The sequence below is a fragment of the Tupaia chinensis genome, unplaced genomic scaffold (assembly GCF_000334495.1).
Source record: "Tupaia chinensis unplaced genomic scaffold, TupChi_1.0 Scaffold000542_1, whole genome shotgun sequence".
Taxonomy (NCBI): Eukaryota; Metazoa; Chordata; class Mammalia; order Scandentia; family Tupaiidae; genus Tupaia; species Tupaia belangeri.
The window spans coordinates 2684677-2697773 of record NW_006160055.1 but is presented as its reverse complement, the minus strand read 5'-3'; the positions used below and the strand labels follow the sequence as shown (position 1 = coordinate 2697773).

At 42.0% G+C, this 13097-nt stretch overlaps 2 protein-coding genes across 2 annotated transcripts in view; both read left to right on the top strand.

Annotated features, from left to right (window-relative positions):
- Positions 1–13097, top strand: part of XRCC5 (X-ray repair cross complementing 5) — a gene marked incomplete in the record, with an annotated part of 114905 nt that overhangs the window by 41967 nt on the left and 59841 nt on the right. The window contains 3 exon segments of the mRNA XM_027775315.1: positions 2473–2610; positions 4031–4121; positions 6691–6824. Of these exon segments, the coding sequence (XP_027631116.1) occupies positions 2473–2610; positions 4031–4121; positions 6691–6824 (363 nt within the window).
- Positions 11771–12462, top strand: LOC102476254 (cytochrome b-c1 complex subunit 7-like). The gene is made up of 2 exons (XM_006157449.2): positions 11771–12081; positions 12357–12462. Exons 1-2 carry the CDS (start codon positions 11771–11773, stop codon positions 12460–12462), a joined length of 417 nt encoding a protein of 138 aa, XP_006157511.2.

Here is a 13097-nt window from a genome sequence, read left to right as displayed (position 1 = left end):
GGAAAAAGGAAATGGGGGGTTTCAGCAGGTGGCATGGTGGTTAAGGGTGCTGGACTCCCACATGACCAACCATAGTTTGAGTCCCGGACCTGGTGGCTTGCTTTCTCACTTTTCCCTCTCTCATTTTATTGCTCTGTCCCTCTCTTGTCAAATTTAAATGAATAAATAAATAAATGAAGTTACATAAAATAATTCTTTAAAAATAAAAAGGAAATGGAGCCTTGGTTGAGGTATACACAGGTGTAGCGTTGCACTATAATGTAGCATTCATTCATGACCATATCCTTTCTTACTTTAAATATCCTAATTGGTCCTGTCAAAGACACATGAAAACTTGCAAACAAATTGAAAGTAATCTTTTCCTCAGGCTCCCATTATGTTTATCTAGTCCTCTCTTGGGACTTATTAATAGAACATACACATTCTGTATTTGGTACATATCTCATTTCTGCTAGTAAAGAATGTATTAGCTTAATAAGGCCATGAGCTCTTCTTTGTTTTCTCATGGGCCAAAGACATTACGTAGCAGAGAATAGGCACTAAGCAAATATTTCTCAAACTGAACAGAAAAGGTAATGCATGTAGTATGGAATCTGCAGAGGGTTTTGATGGGGAGGTATTGAGGTCATAGGTTTTTAGTGGAGAAAATGGGAATATATCCATGGCTAACTGGTCCAGGTTAGCTATGATTCTAAGAAAAGTATAGTATTTCAGGAATTCTGAAGAGAAAGCTAAGGCAAATCAGAAATGGAGAGAATTTATTGAGCCTTAAGTATGGGTTAGAAGTTCGAGATTTGAAGGGGACATTATCAAGCTAGGAGGAAATTATATGAGCAGAAGCTACAGGGGAGGGAAGGTACAAGATCTAAACCACCCCCCAGCCCCTACCCATGATCCACTCAGTGAGGCTGGAATAGAGCAACCATTGGAGGATTTTAGGAGGAGTGACATAATCAGCGTTGTGAACAGAAGGGCAGTTCTTAAAGAGTATGGATAGATTTGAAAGACAAGATAGGGATAAAATCGATAGAGTTTGGTGGACACTTGAAGGTAAGTGTACCTAGTAGACATTAAGTCTGGATCTTAGGAATGTTTTAGAGCTGGCCATCAAGATTTTTGATTTATCACTCAAGGGACAAGATGAAACAATCCTTGGGTGGAGTGTTAGAGTGAGAGGCAAGAAAGAGGCCAAAAGCAGAATTTAAAAGAAGAGTTCAGAGAGGAGTGGCTCACATAATAGAACATTCAGGGGAATGTTCTAAGGCCAAAGAAGGAAAGAGTATAGAGGAAGAGGGACAGTTAGATGCTACCTTAAGGTCAAATAAAGGGAATAGGAACCAAGGATTTGGGACTTAGGAGGACATGAATAACTTCAGAGGTTATTATCAGTAAGGAGGTAGGGACAGTAGCTGATTTCGAGTAAAGAATAATTGCGTTGTAAGCAGTAGAAATAGCAAGACTTATTTCATGAAATTTAGAGTTGAAGGGAAGGAATGATACAGATAATAATTTATGGAGAGATTTTATTTAAGAAGGCTGAGACCTGAGTTTATTTTGGGGAGATAAATTTCAGAGTAGGAAGGTTGAAGTGACAAGGTAGAGGATTTAATTAATGAAGTAAAGTTACAGAAAAGGTAGTCAATATAATCAAAAGCAGATGTGTACAGTTTGAGCTTGAAGTGGGTAAAGGGACACTTGAAAAAGAAATCATGGGGGCCACCAGCAGGTGATATGGTGGGTAAGGTGCTGGATTCTCAAATTGCTGATCATGGTTCAAGTCCTGGGCCTGGAGGCTTAAAAATCATGCCAGGCACATGTGTGCGTGTTCCCCAAGTCCTAGGAGGAAAATGGAGAAAGGATTGTGGTGTGTCCATCCACCCTGGGGGTTGATTAATCATTTTTCTTCTCTCTACCTCTTTCTGTCTCTGGTGAGCACAAACGTCCTATGGCAAAAACCCAAGTAAATAAATAAAAGTTAGATAAAGAGATCTAGGGCCAGCCTGTCTCCTGGTGGTTAGGGTGGCTGGATTTCACATGGCAGTTGAAATCCTGGACCCAACCCAGCAGCTTGAAAAACATGCCAGGCATATGTATGGATGTTAAAAACCCAGTAAGAGAAAGAAGAAGGGACTGCAGTGTGGCCATCTCCCCTAGGGGATGCTTTCTCACTTTCTCCCCCACTACTCTCCCCGCAAGCACACATACCTTATAACAAATTTAAAAGTAAATAAATAGGGGCCAGCAGATGGCATAGAGGTTACATCTATCTGGACTCCCACATAGCCAACTGTTGTTCGAGTCCTGGGCCTTTTGGCTTGAAAATGACCCTGGGCGCATGTTCGTGCATGCCCAAGATCCCTCTAAAATAAAGCTGAATTAGGAGAAAAGTGGGTGACACTTTTAAGGACTTAGCTCTTTCGTGAGCATTTGCACCTGTTGGGTTTGTGTTAACACGTGCATCTCTCTTCACAGCCAGCAGCGGTTGCGTTTTCCTCCCTGGTTCATGCGTTGGATGAATTAGACATGGTGGCCATAATTCGATATGCTTATCACAATAAGTCTAACCCTCAGGTTGGAATGGCTTTTCCTCACATCAAGGATACCTATGAGGTAAAACCCGCAAGTCTTTCCCATTCATGATGTTTTCTTCTTCAGTTCCTTTATTTCAAGTAATGCTTCTCAGCTGTTAATGTGCGTGGTAATTATCTGAGGATCTTGTTACAATGTAGGTTCTGATTCCGTAGTCCAGGATGGGGCCTGAGATTCTGTATTTCTAGAAAACTCCTAGGTAATGTTAATACAGCTGACCTGTGAGTCACACTTTCAGATGTGAGGAAGATACATGAGTTATGAAAGTGTATAAGGAACTTTTTATTAAATCAGTAAAGGTTAACTATGCCTTTCTCTAGGTTTTCGTTTTTCCTGACTTCTCAGAACCAAACTGGAAGAGAAATTACCTCCATTTTTACAAATGAGGACTATGCATAAAGGTCGAGGATGTGATTTTGGTTGTGATCCTTGTAAAATTCAGTTTATTTAGGGTATTCTCATTTAAAATAAAGGTCTAGATTCCTTATCATTTCCTGTTTCTCAGAGAACTTTCTGTGAACTTACTTTTCTACTGGAAAGAGAAGGCAAGTTTATTGACTTTCAGGTCGACCTTCTAGTCATCCTGACTTCTCATGTGTTATATTGGTCATACATTTTATAGCAATAGTCTACTATGTAAGAGTACATCTATGTTTGGGACCAGAGGTGGCATAATGGCTATGTCGCTGGACTCCCAGGTAGTCGATCTCAGGTCGAGTCCTGGACTCAGAGGCTTAAACTCACGCCAGGCACTTGCGTGTCCATGACCAAGATCCCAAGAGGAGAATGAAGGAGAGGGGATTGCAGCGTGCCCACCCCCCTAACCCCCCCCCAGGGTTGATTTCTCACTTTCTGTCTCTCTGTCCCTCTCTGTCTTTCTGGTGAGCGCATGTGCCCTATAGCAAAAACCTCTCCAAAAAAGAAAAAAGAATACTTCTATGTTTAATATTCTTTGATGTGTCTGCAGCTGTGAACAGCTAATAGCAGAAGTCAATGTACTTTACTTTTAACGTACCAGATATGAGCTGATTTTTTAAATATTTCTTTTTTTTTTTTTTTTTTTTTAATTTTTTTTTTTTTTTTTTTTTTTTTTTTGAGAGGTTTTTGCTTTAGGGCACGTGCGCTTGCCGGACAGACAAGAGAGACAGAAAGTGAGAAATCACCCCCCAAGGGGGGATGGTCACGCCGCAATCCCTTCTTCTCTAGGGACTAGGGATCGTGGGCATGCACACACATGTGCCCGGTGTGAGTTTAAGCCACTGGGTCTGGGACTCGAACCGTAGTTGGCTACGTGGGAATTCAGCAACATAGCCATTACGCTAACTGATGGTCCCGATTTTTGAAATATTTCTGTTGTGCCACTTTCAGAAGATTTGGAGCCAGTTATATATTTTCCATTAATTTGGTCATTTCTGCTTTTATCTCCTTTCTTTCTCATTAGTGTTTAATGTATGTGCAGCTGCCTTTCATGGAAGACTTGCGGCAATACATGTTTTCTTCTTTCCGAAATAGTAAGAAATACATTCCCACAGGTGAGTTAATTTCCTTCTAACTCACTCATTGGCTCTACACACAGATCCTCAGGCAATCACCTACCTGCAGTCATTGGTTGGTGCTGGGATTTCTCTGGTGGATTCGTTGGATTCTAATCATACATGCAGACACTGTAATGAACATGTTAGTTCACCACGTGCTTTCCCAGTAATATGGATAAGTTTATCCTAAACTCTCCGAACAGTGTTGAGTTCCCTTTTCTTACTTAGAGCTTGTATCTAGGGTGCAGCTTGTTGGAAATGAATCTCCATTCTCTAGTTGTGATCAGGTTTGCCTCTGCAGAAGTGAATTGTCTTGCAGTATCAAATATGTGACCTAAGTGTCTTGCAAAAAAATCTGATGTAAGTAATTTTGAACCAAAAATGACAGTGTTGGAGGTTAATGTTTCTCTTTGCCCTTTCTCTGTAGTTTATAGTAACAGTGTGAATCTCAGTGCTACTCAATTTCTGACCTCCAGGAGTTACTTCAAGCTTGATGAGAAGAAGGCTTTTATTAAGAATTTGGCTCCAGGGACCAGCAGTTGGCTTAATGGCTATGTCACTGGACTCCCATGTAGTCGACCGCGGTTCAAGTCCTGGACCCGATGGCTTAAACTCACGCCGGGCGCATGTGCGTGTGTGCCCAAGATCCCAAGAGGAGAATGGAGGAGAAGGGATTGCGGCGTGGCCATCCCTCCTGGGGGGGTGATTTCTCGCTTTCTATTTCTCTGTCTAACTCTGTCTTTCTGGTGAGTGCATGCGCCCTATAGCAAAAACCTCTCCAATAAAAAGAAAAAAAAAAGAATCTGGCTGCAGATGTCAGGGTACTATGTAGAATGTTTCTCTTCTAAATAGCTCACCATTTAAGACAGTTGTAATAAAACTTAATAGGGAACAGAATGTAGAAAATGTACCAATAAAAACCAGCAGCTGATGAGTAAATATTTCAGTTTATAAATTTAAATATATAATTGCTGTCAATGTAGGATGAGGGAATTGTGAAGTAGGTTAAGAACTGGGTCCTAGGGGTTAGTGGGTGGTGTGGTGGTTAAGGCACTGGAATTCCCACCTGGCCGACCACAGTTCAAGTCCCAGACTTGAACACCAGTAGGTGTTTCTGGAGGGTTGTGCAGTGCTACCTGTGGTGGTAGCCTGATCCTACCTTGGAGTAGTAAGTAATAACCCCCGAATATTCTCATGTGGAAGTAGCACCTGCTAGCTATTGCCAGCGGACCCTGCATTCATCAGTTCAGCAGCAGTGCTATGGCTGTGTCACTGCCTGAGACCTCACCGAGAAGTCCAAAACAGAGAGAGAAGAAATGCCTCATGCTGAATGTCTGTCTGCCCTTTCATTTTGTGGAGTGGTACAAAAGGGATATTTAAACAGGTGAAGAATAGAAGCATGATGTACTTTTCAAGGACCGTTTCCTTTTTTGTACCTTTGGTCTGGTGATCTACAAATAGTGCTTCCACTCAACAGCTGAACTGCTGTATGAATCTGCAGAATGAAAGTTACACATGGTGGTTTAGGTAGAAGCATTTGGGGGAGAGTTGCCTTTCACCCAGTTGCTTTGGGCTGTGCCATATTGGTTGGCTTGGTAAATTTTGGTTGAGAAGCACTTGATTTCTGTTCGGTATTAGGAGAGATATAAAGAACAGTGTCATGTTTCTGCTTTCAAGAGACTTGAGAGTTTGGAGGGAGTGGGTATGACGGACACTCAGGTTTTCATATACATGCAGTGGATTAGTGTCCAGAGGCTTTGAGAGAGGAAAGAGCTAGTACTTTTTTTCTTTTTCTTTTTTTTGAGAAGTTTTTGCTATACGGCATGTGCACTTGACAGAGAGACAGACAAAGTGAGAAATCACCCCCCAAGGGGGATGGCCACACTGAAATCCCTTCTCCTCCATTCTCCTCTTGGAATCTTGGGCACGCACGCACATGCACCTGGCATGAGTTTAAGCCACCGGTCCGGGACTCAAACTGTGGTCCACTACATGGGAGTCCATGTATTACACTAACTGCTGGTCCCTGAAAGAGCTAGTTCTGACTGGGGAAACTGAGGGAATTAGTTCACTCTGGTCCCATAGTGTCCTCCTATTAAGATGCTGTACTCTGATAAAAGTGATATCAAATCCTAACAAAGCTTATGCTTCATTACTAGAGGGGTTTTCTTTTTCTTTTTTAATGTTTTTATTCTTTGGCTAATTACTAATTTTGCTAATTGGAATATTTTATTTGAATCTCCATATGGAAGTTGGATTTTGAGTCTGTAGTGCATGTCTCTGAAACACACTCCTTTGCTTTTGATATACTTTATTGACAAAAGCTCACTAAATGGTAGAACAGGAAAGGACCTAAGAGATCAGCTACTTGATGTAGCTCGTCACAGATGAGAACATCAAGGCCAGATTAACTGCTTGCGTGACTAGAGGATATTTTTGGCAGAGGTAGAACTGTATAACCTACTAGATATTGCTGTGAATATCTATAATAGGAAGTATTTGTTTTAGTGGAGAATAATGGAGATCATGACTTTATTTGTTCCTGCTTCTCTATTCATTGTTTTAGAGGCACAGTTGAGTGCAGTTGATGCTCTGATTGATTCCATGAGCTTGGTAAAGAAAAACGAGGAGGAAGACACCGTTGAAGACTTATTTCTAACCACTAAAATTCCAAATCCTCAATTTCAGAGGTTATTTCAGGTGAGAGATCAAAGATGAACAAGTTGTATTTCTTTGCAATGAAAGAAAGCTAAGCAAAAAGATATAGTAATTGGTGAGTCCCAAGTAGACATCTTTCTCTCCGAGGGCCTCATTTGCTCAATCTATGCAATGGGAGACTAATATCTTCCTCTTCTTACTTCTAACATAAAATATTTTGATTTCTTAGAAAAGTAAAGCTACAGTGTTACTTATTTGTTTATTTTTCTTTTTTTTTTTGGAGAGATTTTCACTGTAGGGCGCGTGCGCTCGCCAGACAGACAGAGACATAGAGACAGAAAGCGAGAAATCACCCCCCAGGGGGGATGGTCACGCCTCAATCCCTTCTCCTCCATTCTCCTCTCGGGATCTTGGGCACGCACGCACACACGCCCGGCGTGAGTTTTAAGCCACTGGGTCCGGGACACGAACCGCGGTCGACTACGTGGGAGTCCAGCGACATAGCCATTACGCTAACTGCTGGTTCCCTGTTTATTTTTCTTTTTCAGAAAAGACTAGTTTTTAAAAAATACAGGAGGGCTTAATAAAAAGATTATTCTAGTATGTTTTTCCAGGATTTTCTCCTATATTTTATGTGAATAAGACTTTGCTTTTCATTTGTCTGTTTGTTTGTTTGTTTTTTGGAATTAAGACAAGTTGATAGAATAAGTTCATAACAGCAGGCCACAGGCTTCTGTGACATTCAAAAACTGAAAAAGAAAACCAGAAGTCATGGGGCCAGCTGGTGGAGTGGTAGTTTTGGTACTGGGTCCTACATGACTGACTTGATGGTTCAATTCCCAGACCTGCTGGCTTGGGAAACATGCCAAGTACATGTGCATACATGCCCAAAATCCCAAGGGGAAGAAGGAGGAGACGGGATGGCAGCATGGCCATCACTCCTAGGGAAGTGATTTCTCGCTTTCTCTCTCTTTCTCTGTCTCTTACTGGCAAACACATGCACTCTATGCAAAAAAAAATCTGAAGATACAGGACGAAACACAAATAGCTTTTTTGATCAAACTTCCCCCACAGAGAAGTGGTGGGCCCATTCTTAGCGGAATTGCAGGACTTGGGGATGATGGAGAGACACGGATTCTATTTCTGACTCACCTCACAAAACATCTTTAACTACCTCACATCCAAATTGGGGCCACTGTGATTTGAAAGATCCTCACTTGAGAGCAATTACCTGTTGTTTTTGGGTTTTTTGTTTGCTTCTTATTCTTTACAGTTGTGAAAAAGCATGTTTTGTTATAATATCAAAAATATAAGCTGGGGAACCAGCAGTTAGCGTAATGGCTATGTTGCTGGACTCCCACGAAGTCGACCGCGGTTCGTGTCCCGGACCCTGTGGCTTAAAACTCATGCCGGGTGCGTGTGCGTGCGTGCCCAAGATCCCGAGAGGAAAATGGAGGAGAAGGGATTGCGGCGTGACCATACCCCCTGGGGGGTGATTTCTCGCTTTCTGTCTCTATGTCTCTCTCTGTCTGTCTGGCGAGCGCACGTGCCCTACAGTGAAAATCTCTCCCCCCCCCCCCAAAAAATATATATATATAAACTTAGGAACCAGCAGATGAAGTAATGGTTACATTTCTCAACTCTCACATGGCCAACTGCGGTTCAAGTCCCAGACCTGGAGGCTTGAAACTGAGGCCAGGTGTGTGTGCATGTGTGCCTAAAATCCTGAGAGGAGTATGGAGGAGAATGGTTTGTAGTATGGCCATTCCCCCTAGTGGGTGATTTCTTGTTTTCTGTCTCTGTGGCAAGCACACATGCCCTATAACAAAAATCTCTCTACAGAAAAAAAAAAAAAAAAACAAAGAAAAGAAATATAAAGTTTAAAATGTAAAGGCCCAACTCAGTGGATATTTTAGGCTTCTAAGTGTAACCACATAAATTACCAATAAAGAATCCTTTGGTCGGACCAGCAGATGGCATAATGGTTACATTGCAAGACTCTCACATAGTTGACTGGGGTTCAGTTTGAATCTCGAACCCAGTGGCTTAAATGCATGCCGGGAATGTGTGTGTGCATGCCCAAGATCCCAAGAGGAGAATAGAGGAGACAGGATTCTGCTGTGGCCATCCCCTCGGGAGATGATTTCTCACTTTCTGTCTCTTTGTCTCTCTAGCAAATGCACATACCCGAAAGCAAAAAACTCTCTTAAAAAAAAAGAATCCTTTGGTTTTTGGGTTTTATTTTTAAACAATTATTTATATGGTTTGATTTACTATTATTATTATTTAATTTGCTGTAGAACATGAGTACTCACCAGAGAGAGAGAAGGAGAAAGTGAAAGAGTAAGCTATAGGTCTGGGACTCAAACCAAGATTAGCCATGTGGGAGCCCAGTGCTTTAACCACCATGCGACCTGCTAGCTCTCCTTTGGTATTTTTGACAAGTGAACTTGAAGTCTTGAGGCCTGTGGTGCTATTTGTAGGGAAGGAGCAGACCATATAGAAAGCTTGTCAAAACAGATTACTGTAGAAATAAAGAGAAACTAGTTATCTTCCACAAATGTTGGAATAGTGAACAAAAACAAGCTCAAAGATATAGTCTTTTTGTTTTAGAAAGCTACAAGCACTGATAACTTTTTTTTTTTGAGAGAGAGAGAGAATTTTTGCTATAGGGCAGGTGTGCTCGTCAGAGAGACAAGAGACAGAAAGGGAGAAATCACCCCCATAGGGGTTAGCCATGCCACAGTCCTCTCTCCTCCATTCTCCTCTTAGGATTCTGGGCACGCACATATAAGTACCTAGCATGAGTTTCAAGCCACTAGGTCTGGACCTCGAACCGCATTTGGAAGCCAGTGACATAACCATTACAACCATCTGCTGGTTCTCTGATAATTTGATTTTTATAACTTACCTATTTTGGTTTTAATTGGGGGGGGGGAGTTTTTGACATGGTTTATCTGTATAAAGAAATATCATCTTTAATGTGTATATAAATTGAATTTTGAATTTGCCTTTTTTTTTTTTTGAGAGGTTTTTGAGGGTGCGTGCGCTCGCCAGACAGACAGAGAGAGACAGAGAGACAGAAAGTGAGAAATCACCTCCCAGGGGGGATGGCCATGCTGCAAACCCTTCTCCTCCGTTCTCCTCTCGGGATTTTGGGCACGCACACACACGCACCCAGCGTGAGTTTTAAGCCACAGGGTCTGGGACGCAAACCGCGGTCGACTACATGGGAGTCCAGCGACAGAGCCATTATGCTAACTGCTGGTCCCTTTTTTATTTTGAATTTGCCCTTTTTTAAAACAAATATTTGTCAAGTAATAACAATGTACCATATGTTAAAGATAACTATAAGCTCACTAATTTCAAAGGCCTCAGTAGAGAAATGAGAGGCATACAGAGATCTAAAACCAGTAGTTACAACAGTGGTGGAAGATACCATAGGAATAAGAGGAAAACGATTCATGCAAGTGGGTGACTTAAGGAAGGTGTCACTGAAGAATTGACATTGGGCCAGAGTTCTGAAACAAAAAAGGGGATGTGTGACAAGGCAGGGCCATGCCAGGCAAAAGAAACATATGCAAAGGCATAAAAATATATGGAGTGTGATGTGTGGGAAAATGATAGATGAGATGACAGGGAAAAAGGGTACCCAGAAGAACCTTGTACACCCATTCAGTAGTTTGGATTTTACAGCAGTGAGTAATCATTGAAGGATTTTTGTCAGCAAGTGGGTGACATGATATTTTGAAAATAGCGCTGGTGGCAGCATAAGCGGTGGATTGGAGACTAGATAGGAAACCCATAGTGGCCCACCTAAGGGCTTGAGTTGAAGCAGTGGTACAGAGGAGAATAGAGTCTTGAGGTGTTTAGAAGGTAGAGTAGATAGAACTTGAGATACTGAATGGTAGTTTGTGAGAAATTGAGAGGAATTGAAGATAACAGGATCCTAGCTTGGCTGACTCAAAGGAGAATGTCACCATTAATTGTGATAAAGAATATAGAATGAGCAGCTGGAAAAAGAAGTTTATTTACTCTCACGAGTGTTGAGTTTGAGTTGCCTGTTGGTTAGCCCAGTACAGACACTCAGTGAGGGAAACAGAGTGCAGGGCGCAGAAGAAAAGTCGGATCTCAGTACCAGTTTTCAGAAAGTTCACGGAAAAGGTGCATTAAAAAAATCTGTGCGTGGATTTCAAAATTTCTTGCACCAAAATAAAATCATACTTTAATTCCAGTTTTCTATGAATTTTTAGAAGTCCTCGCATATTTAGATTTAGTAGATTCCTATTTATATAAAAAGAGAAGTGAATGAAACTGCCTGGGAGAACATGTGGAGTGAGATGGAAAGAGAATAAAGTACTGAACCCCAACATGTAGGTAAATAATTAGAGACAGGTATAAAAGGTAAAGCTATTGGGACCAACAGTTAGCGTAATGGCTATGTCGCTGAACTCCTATGTAGTTAAACGCGGTTCGTGTCCCGGACCCAGTGGCTTAAAACTCATGCCGGGCACGTGTGCATGCGTGCCCAAGATCCCGAGAGGAGACAGAGGAGAAGGGATTGTGGCGTGGCCATCCCCCTGGGGAGTGATTTCTCGCTTTCTTTCTCTCTGTCTCTCTGGTGAGGGCATGCGCCCCGTAGCAAAAACCTCTCCAAAAAAAAATAGTAAAGCTATTAAAAAACAAAACCAAATCCTCCTACCTCTATCCCCTTTGACAGGTAGACAAAGCTGGGAGAAACTGACACCTTGAGAGGCAGAGAGTAATAAGAGAAGTGTGTCTAGAAGGAAAGAGTCCTAGTTGGATGCTTCTAGTTGGTGAGTTAGAGGTGAGCAGACGAAAGGGCCTTTGGAAGTAGTGGTTAGTAAGTCTTTGACCCTTTGGAGATGCACTGTCAGCTGAGGAATGGGGAGAAAGCCAGAATGCCTGGAGGAGAAAGCTTTCCTGATGAAGGGCAAGGGAGAGGTCACAGTAAGTCACGGGAGGACATGGGACCCAGAAAATCTTCCTTTTGGATGAGCTGGGAGGAAGAAGACCTTAATAATCAGTTTGTTGGCTCTCGGGTCAAAATGGCGAGCAGGCCGGCCGTTTCAGCATCAGGTCGGTGGCTGGATGGTATTCGAAAGTGGTATTTCAGTGCTGCAGGATTCAATAAACTGGAGTTAATGCAAGATGATAAGATATACGAGAATGAAGATGTGAAGGAAGCCATAAGAAGACTTCCTGAGAACCTTTATAATGACAGGATGTTTCACATTAAGAGAGCCCTGGGTCTGACCGTGAGGCAGCAGATCTTGCCTAAAGAGCAGTGGACAGGGAACCAGCAGTTAGCGTAATGGCTATGTCGCTGGACTCCCACGTAGTCTACCGCGGTTCGTTTCCCGGACCTGGTGGCTTAAAACTCACGCCGGGCGCGTGTGCGTGCGTGCCCAAGATCCCGAGAGGAGAATGGAGGAGAAGGGATTGCGGCGTGACCATCCCCCCTGGGGGGTGATTTCTCGCTTTCTTTCTCTATGTCTCTCTCTGTCTGTCTGGCGAGCGCACGCGCCCTACAGTGAAAATCTCTCCAAAAAAAAAAGAGCAGTGGACAAAATACGAGGAGGATCATTTCTACCTTGAACCATATCTGAAAGAGGTTATTCAGGAAAGAAAAGAGAGAGAAGAGTGGACAAAGAAGTAATTAGATTGCAGTCATGGATGCAGTTGCTCTTAAAGTATTTTTATGAAGTGGGGGTCGAACCTGAAAAATTTAATTTAAAAATAATTTGGTCGGCAAGTGTATTACTTTAAGTAAATGTCTATTATAAAAAAATAATAATCAGTTTGTTGGCAAGAGAATCCATTTAATTCTAATTTTAGAAGGAAATAACTGAAAAATGTATGTTTTCTAATGTACAGTTAAAACTGCCTTTAATTGATATGGTGTTGCTAAAATCAGTCTATTAGTGGCCTCTGAGCTAGCCATGTGTCCTGTAGTTTTTTCTTCTAATATTTTTGAAAGAATTATTTTTTATTTTAACTGTATTTATTTAATTAATTTATTTTATTTTATTTTTATTTGACCAGAGCAGGACAGAGTGAGAGAGAGAAAGTGAAAAGGCAAGCAGCAAAGTCTAGGACTCGAACCATGGTTGGCCATGTGGGAGCTCTTAATCATGATGCCACCTGCCGGCCTCTCTAATATTATTATTATTATTTTTTTGGACAGGTTTTTGCTATAGGGCGCGTGCGCTCACCAGACAGAGAGAGACAGAAAGTGAGAAATCACCCCCCCCCCCGGGGGGAGGCCACGCCACAAACCCCTTCACCCCCATT

Excerpts from the sequence above, each read along its gene's own strand:
- LOC102476254 (XM_006157449.2), top strand. The coding sequence starts at position 11,771 with ATGGGACCCAGAAAATCTTCCTTTTGGATGAGCTGGGAGGAAGAAGAC. Across the intron at positions 12,082-12,356 it reads GTGAGGCAGCAGATCTTGCC|AAAAGAGCAGTGGACAAAAT; the intron begins TAAAGAGCAGTG and ends CTCTCCAAAAAA.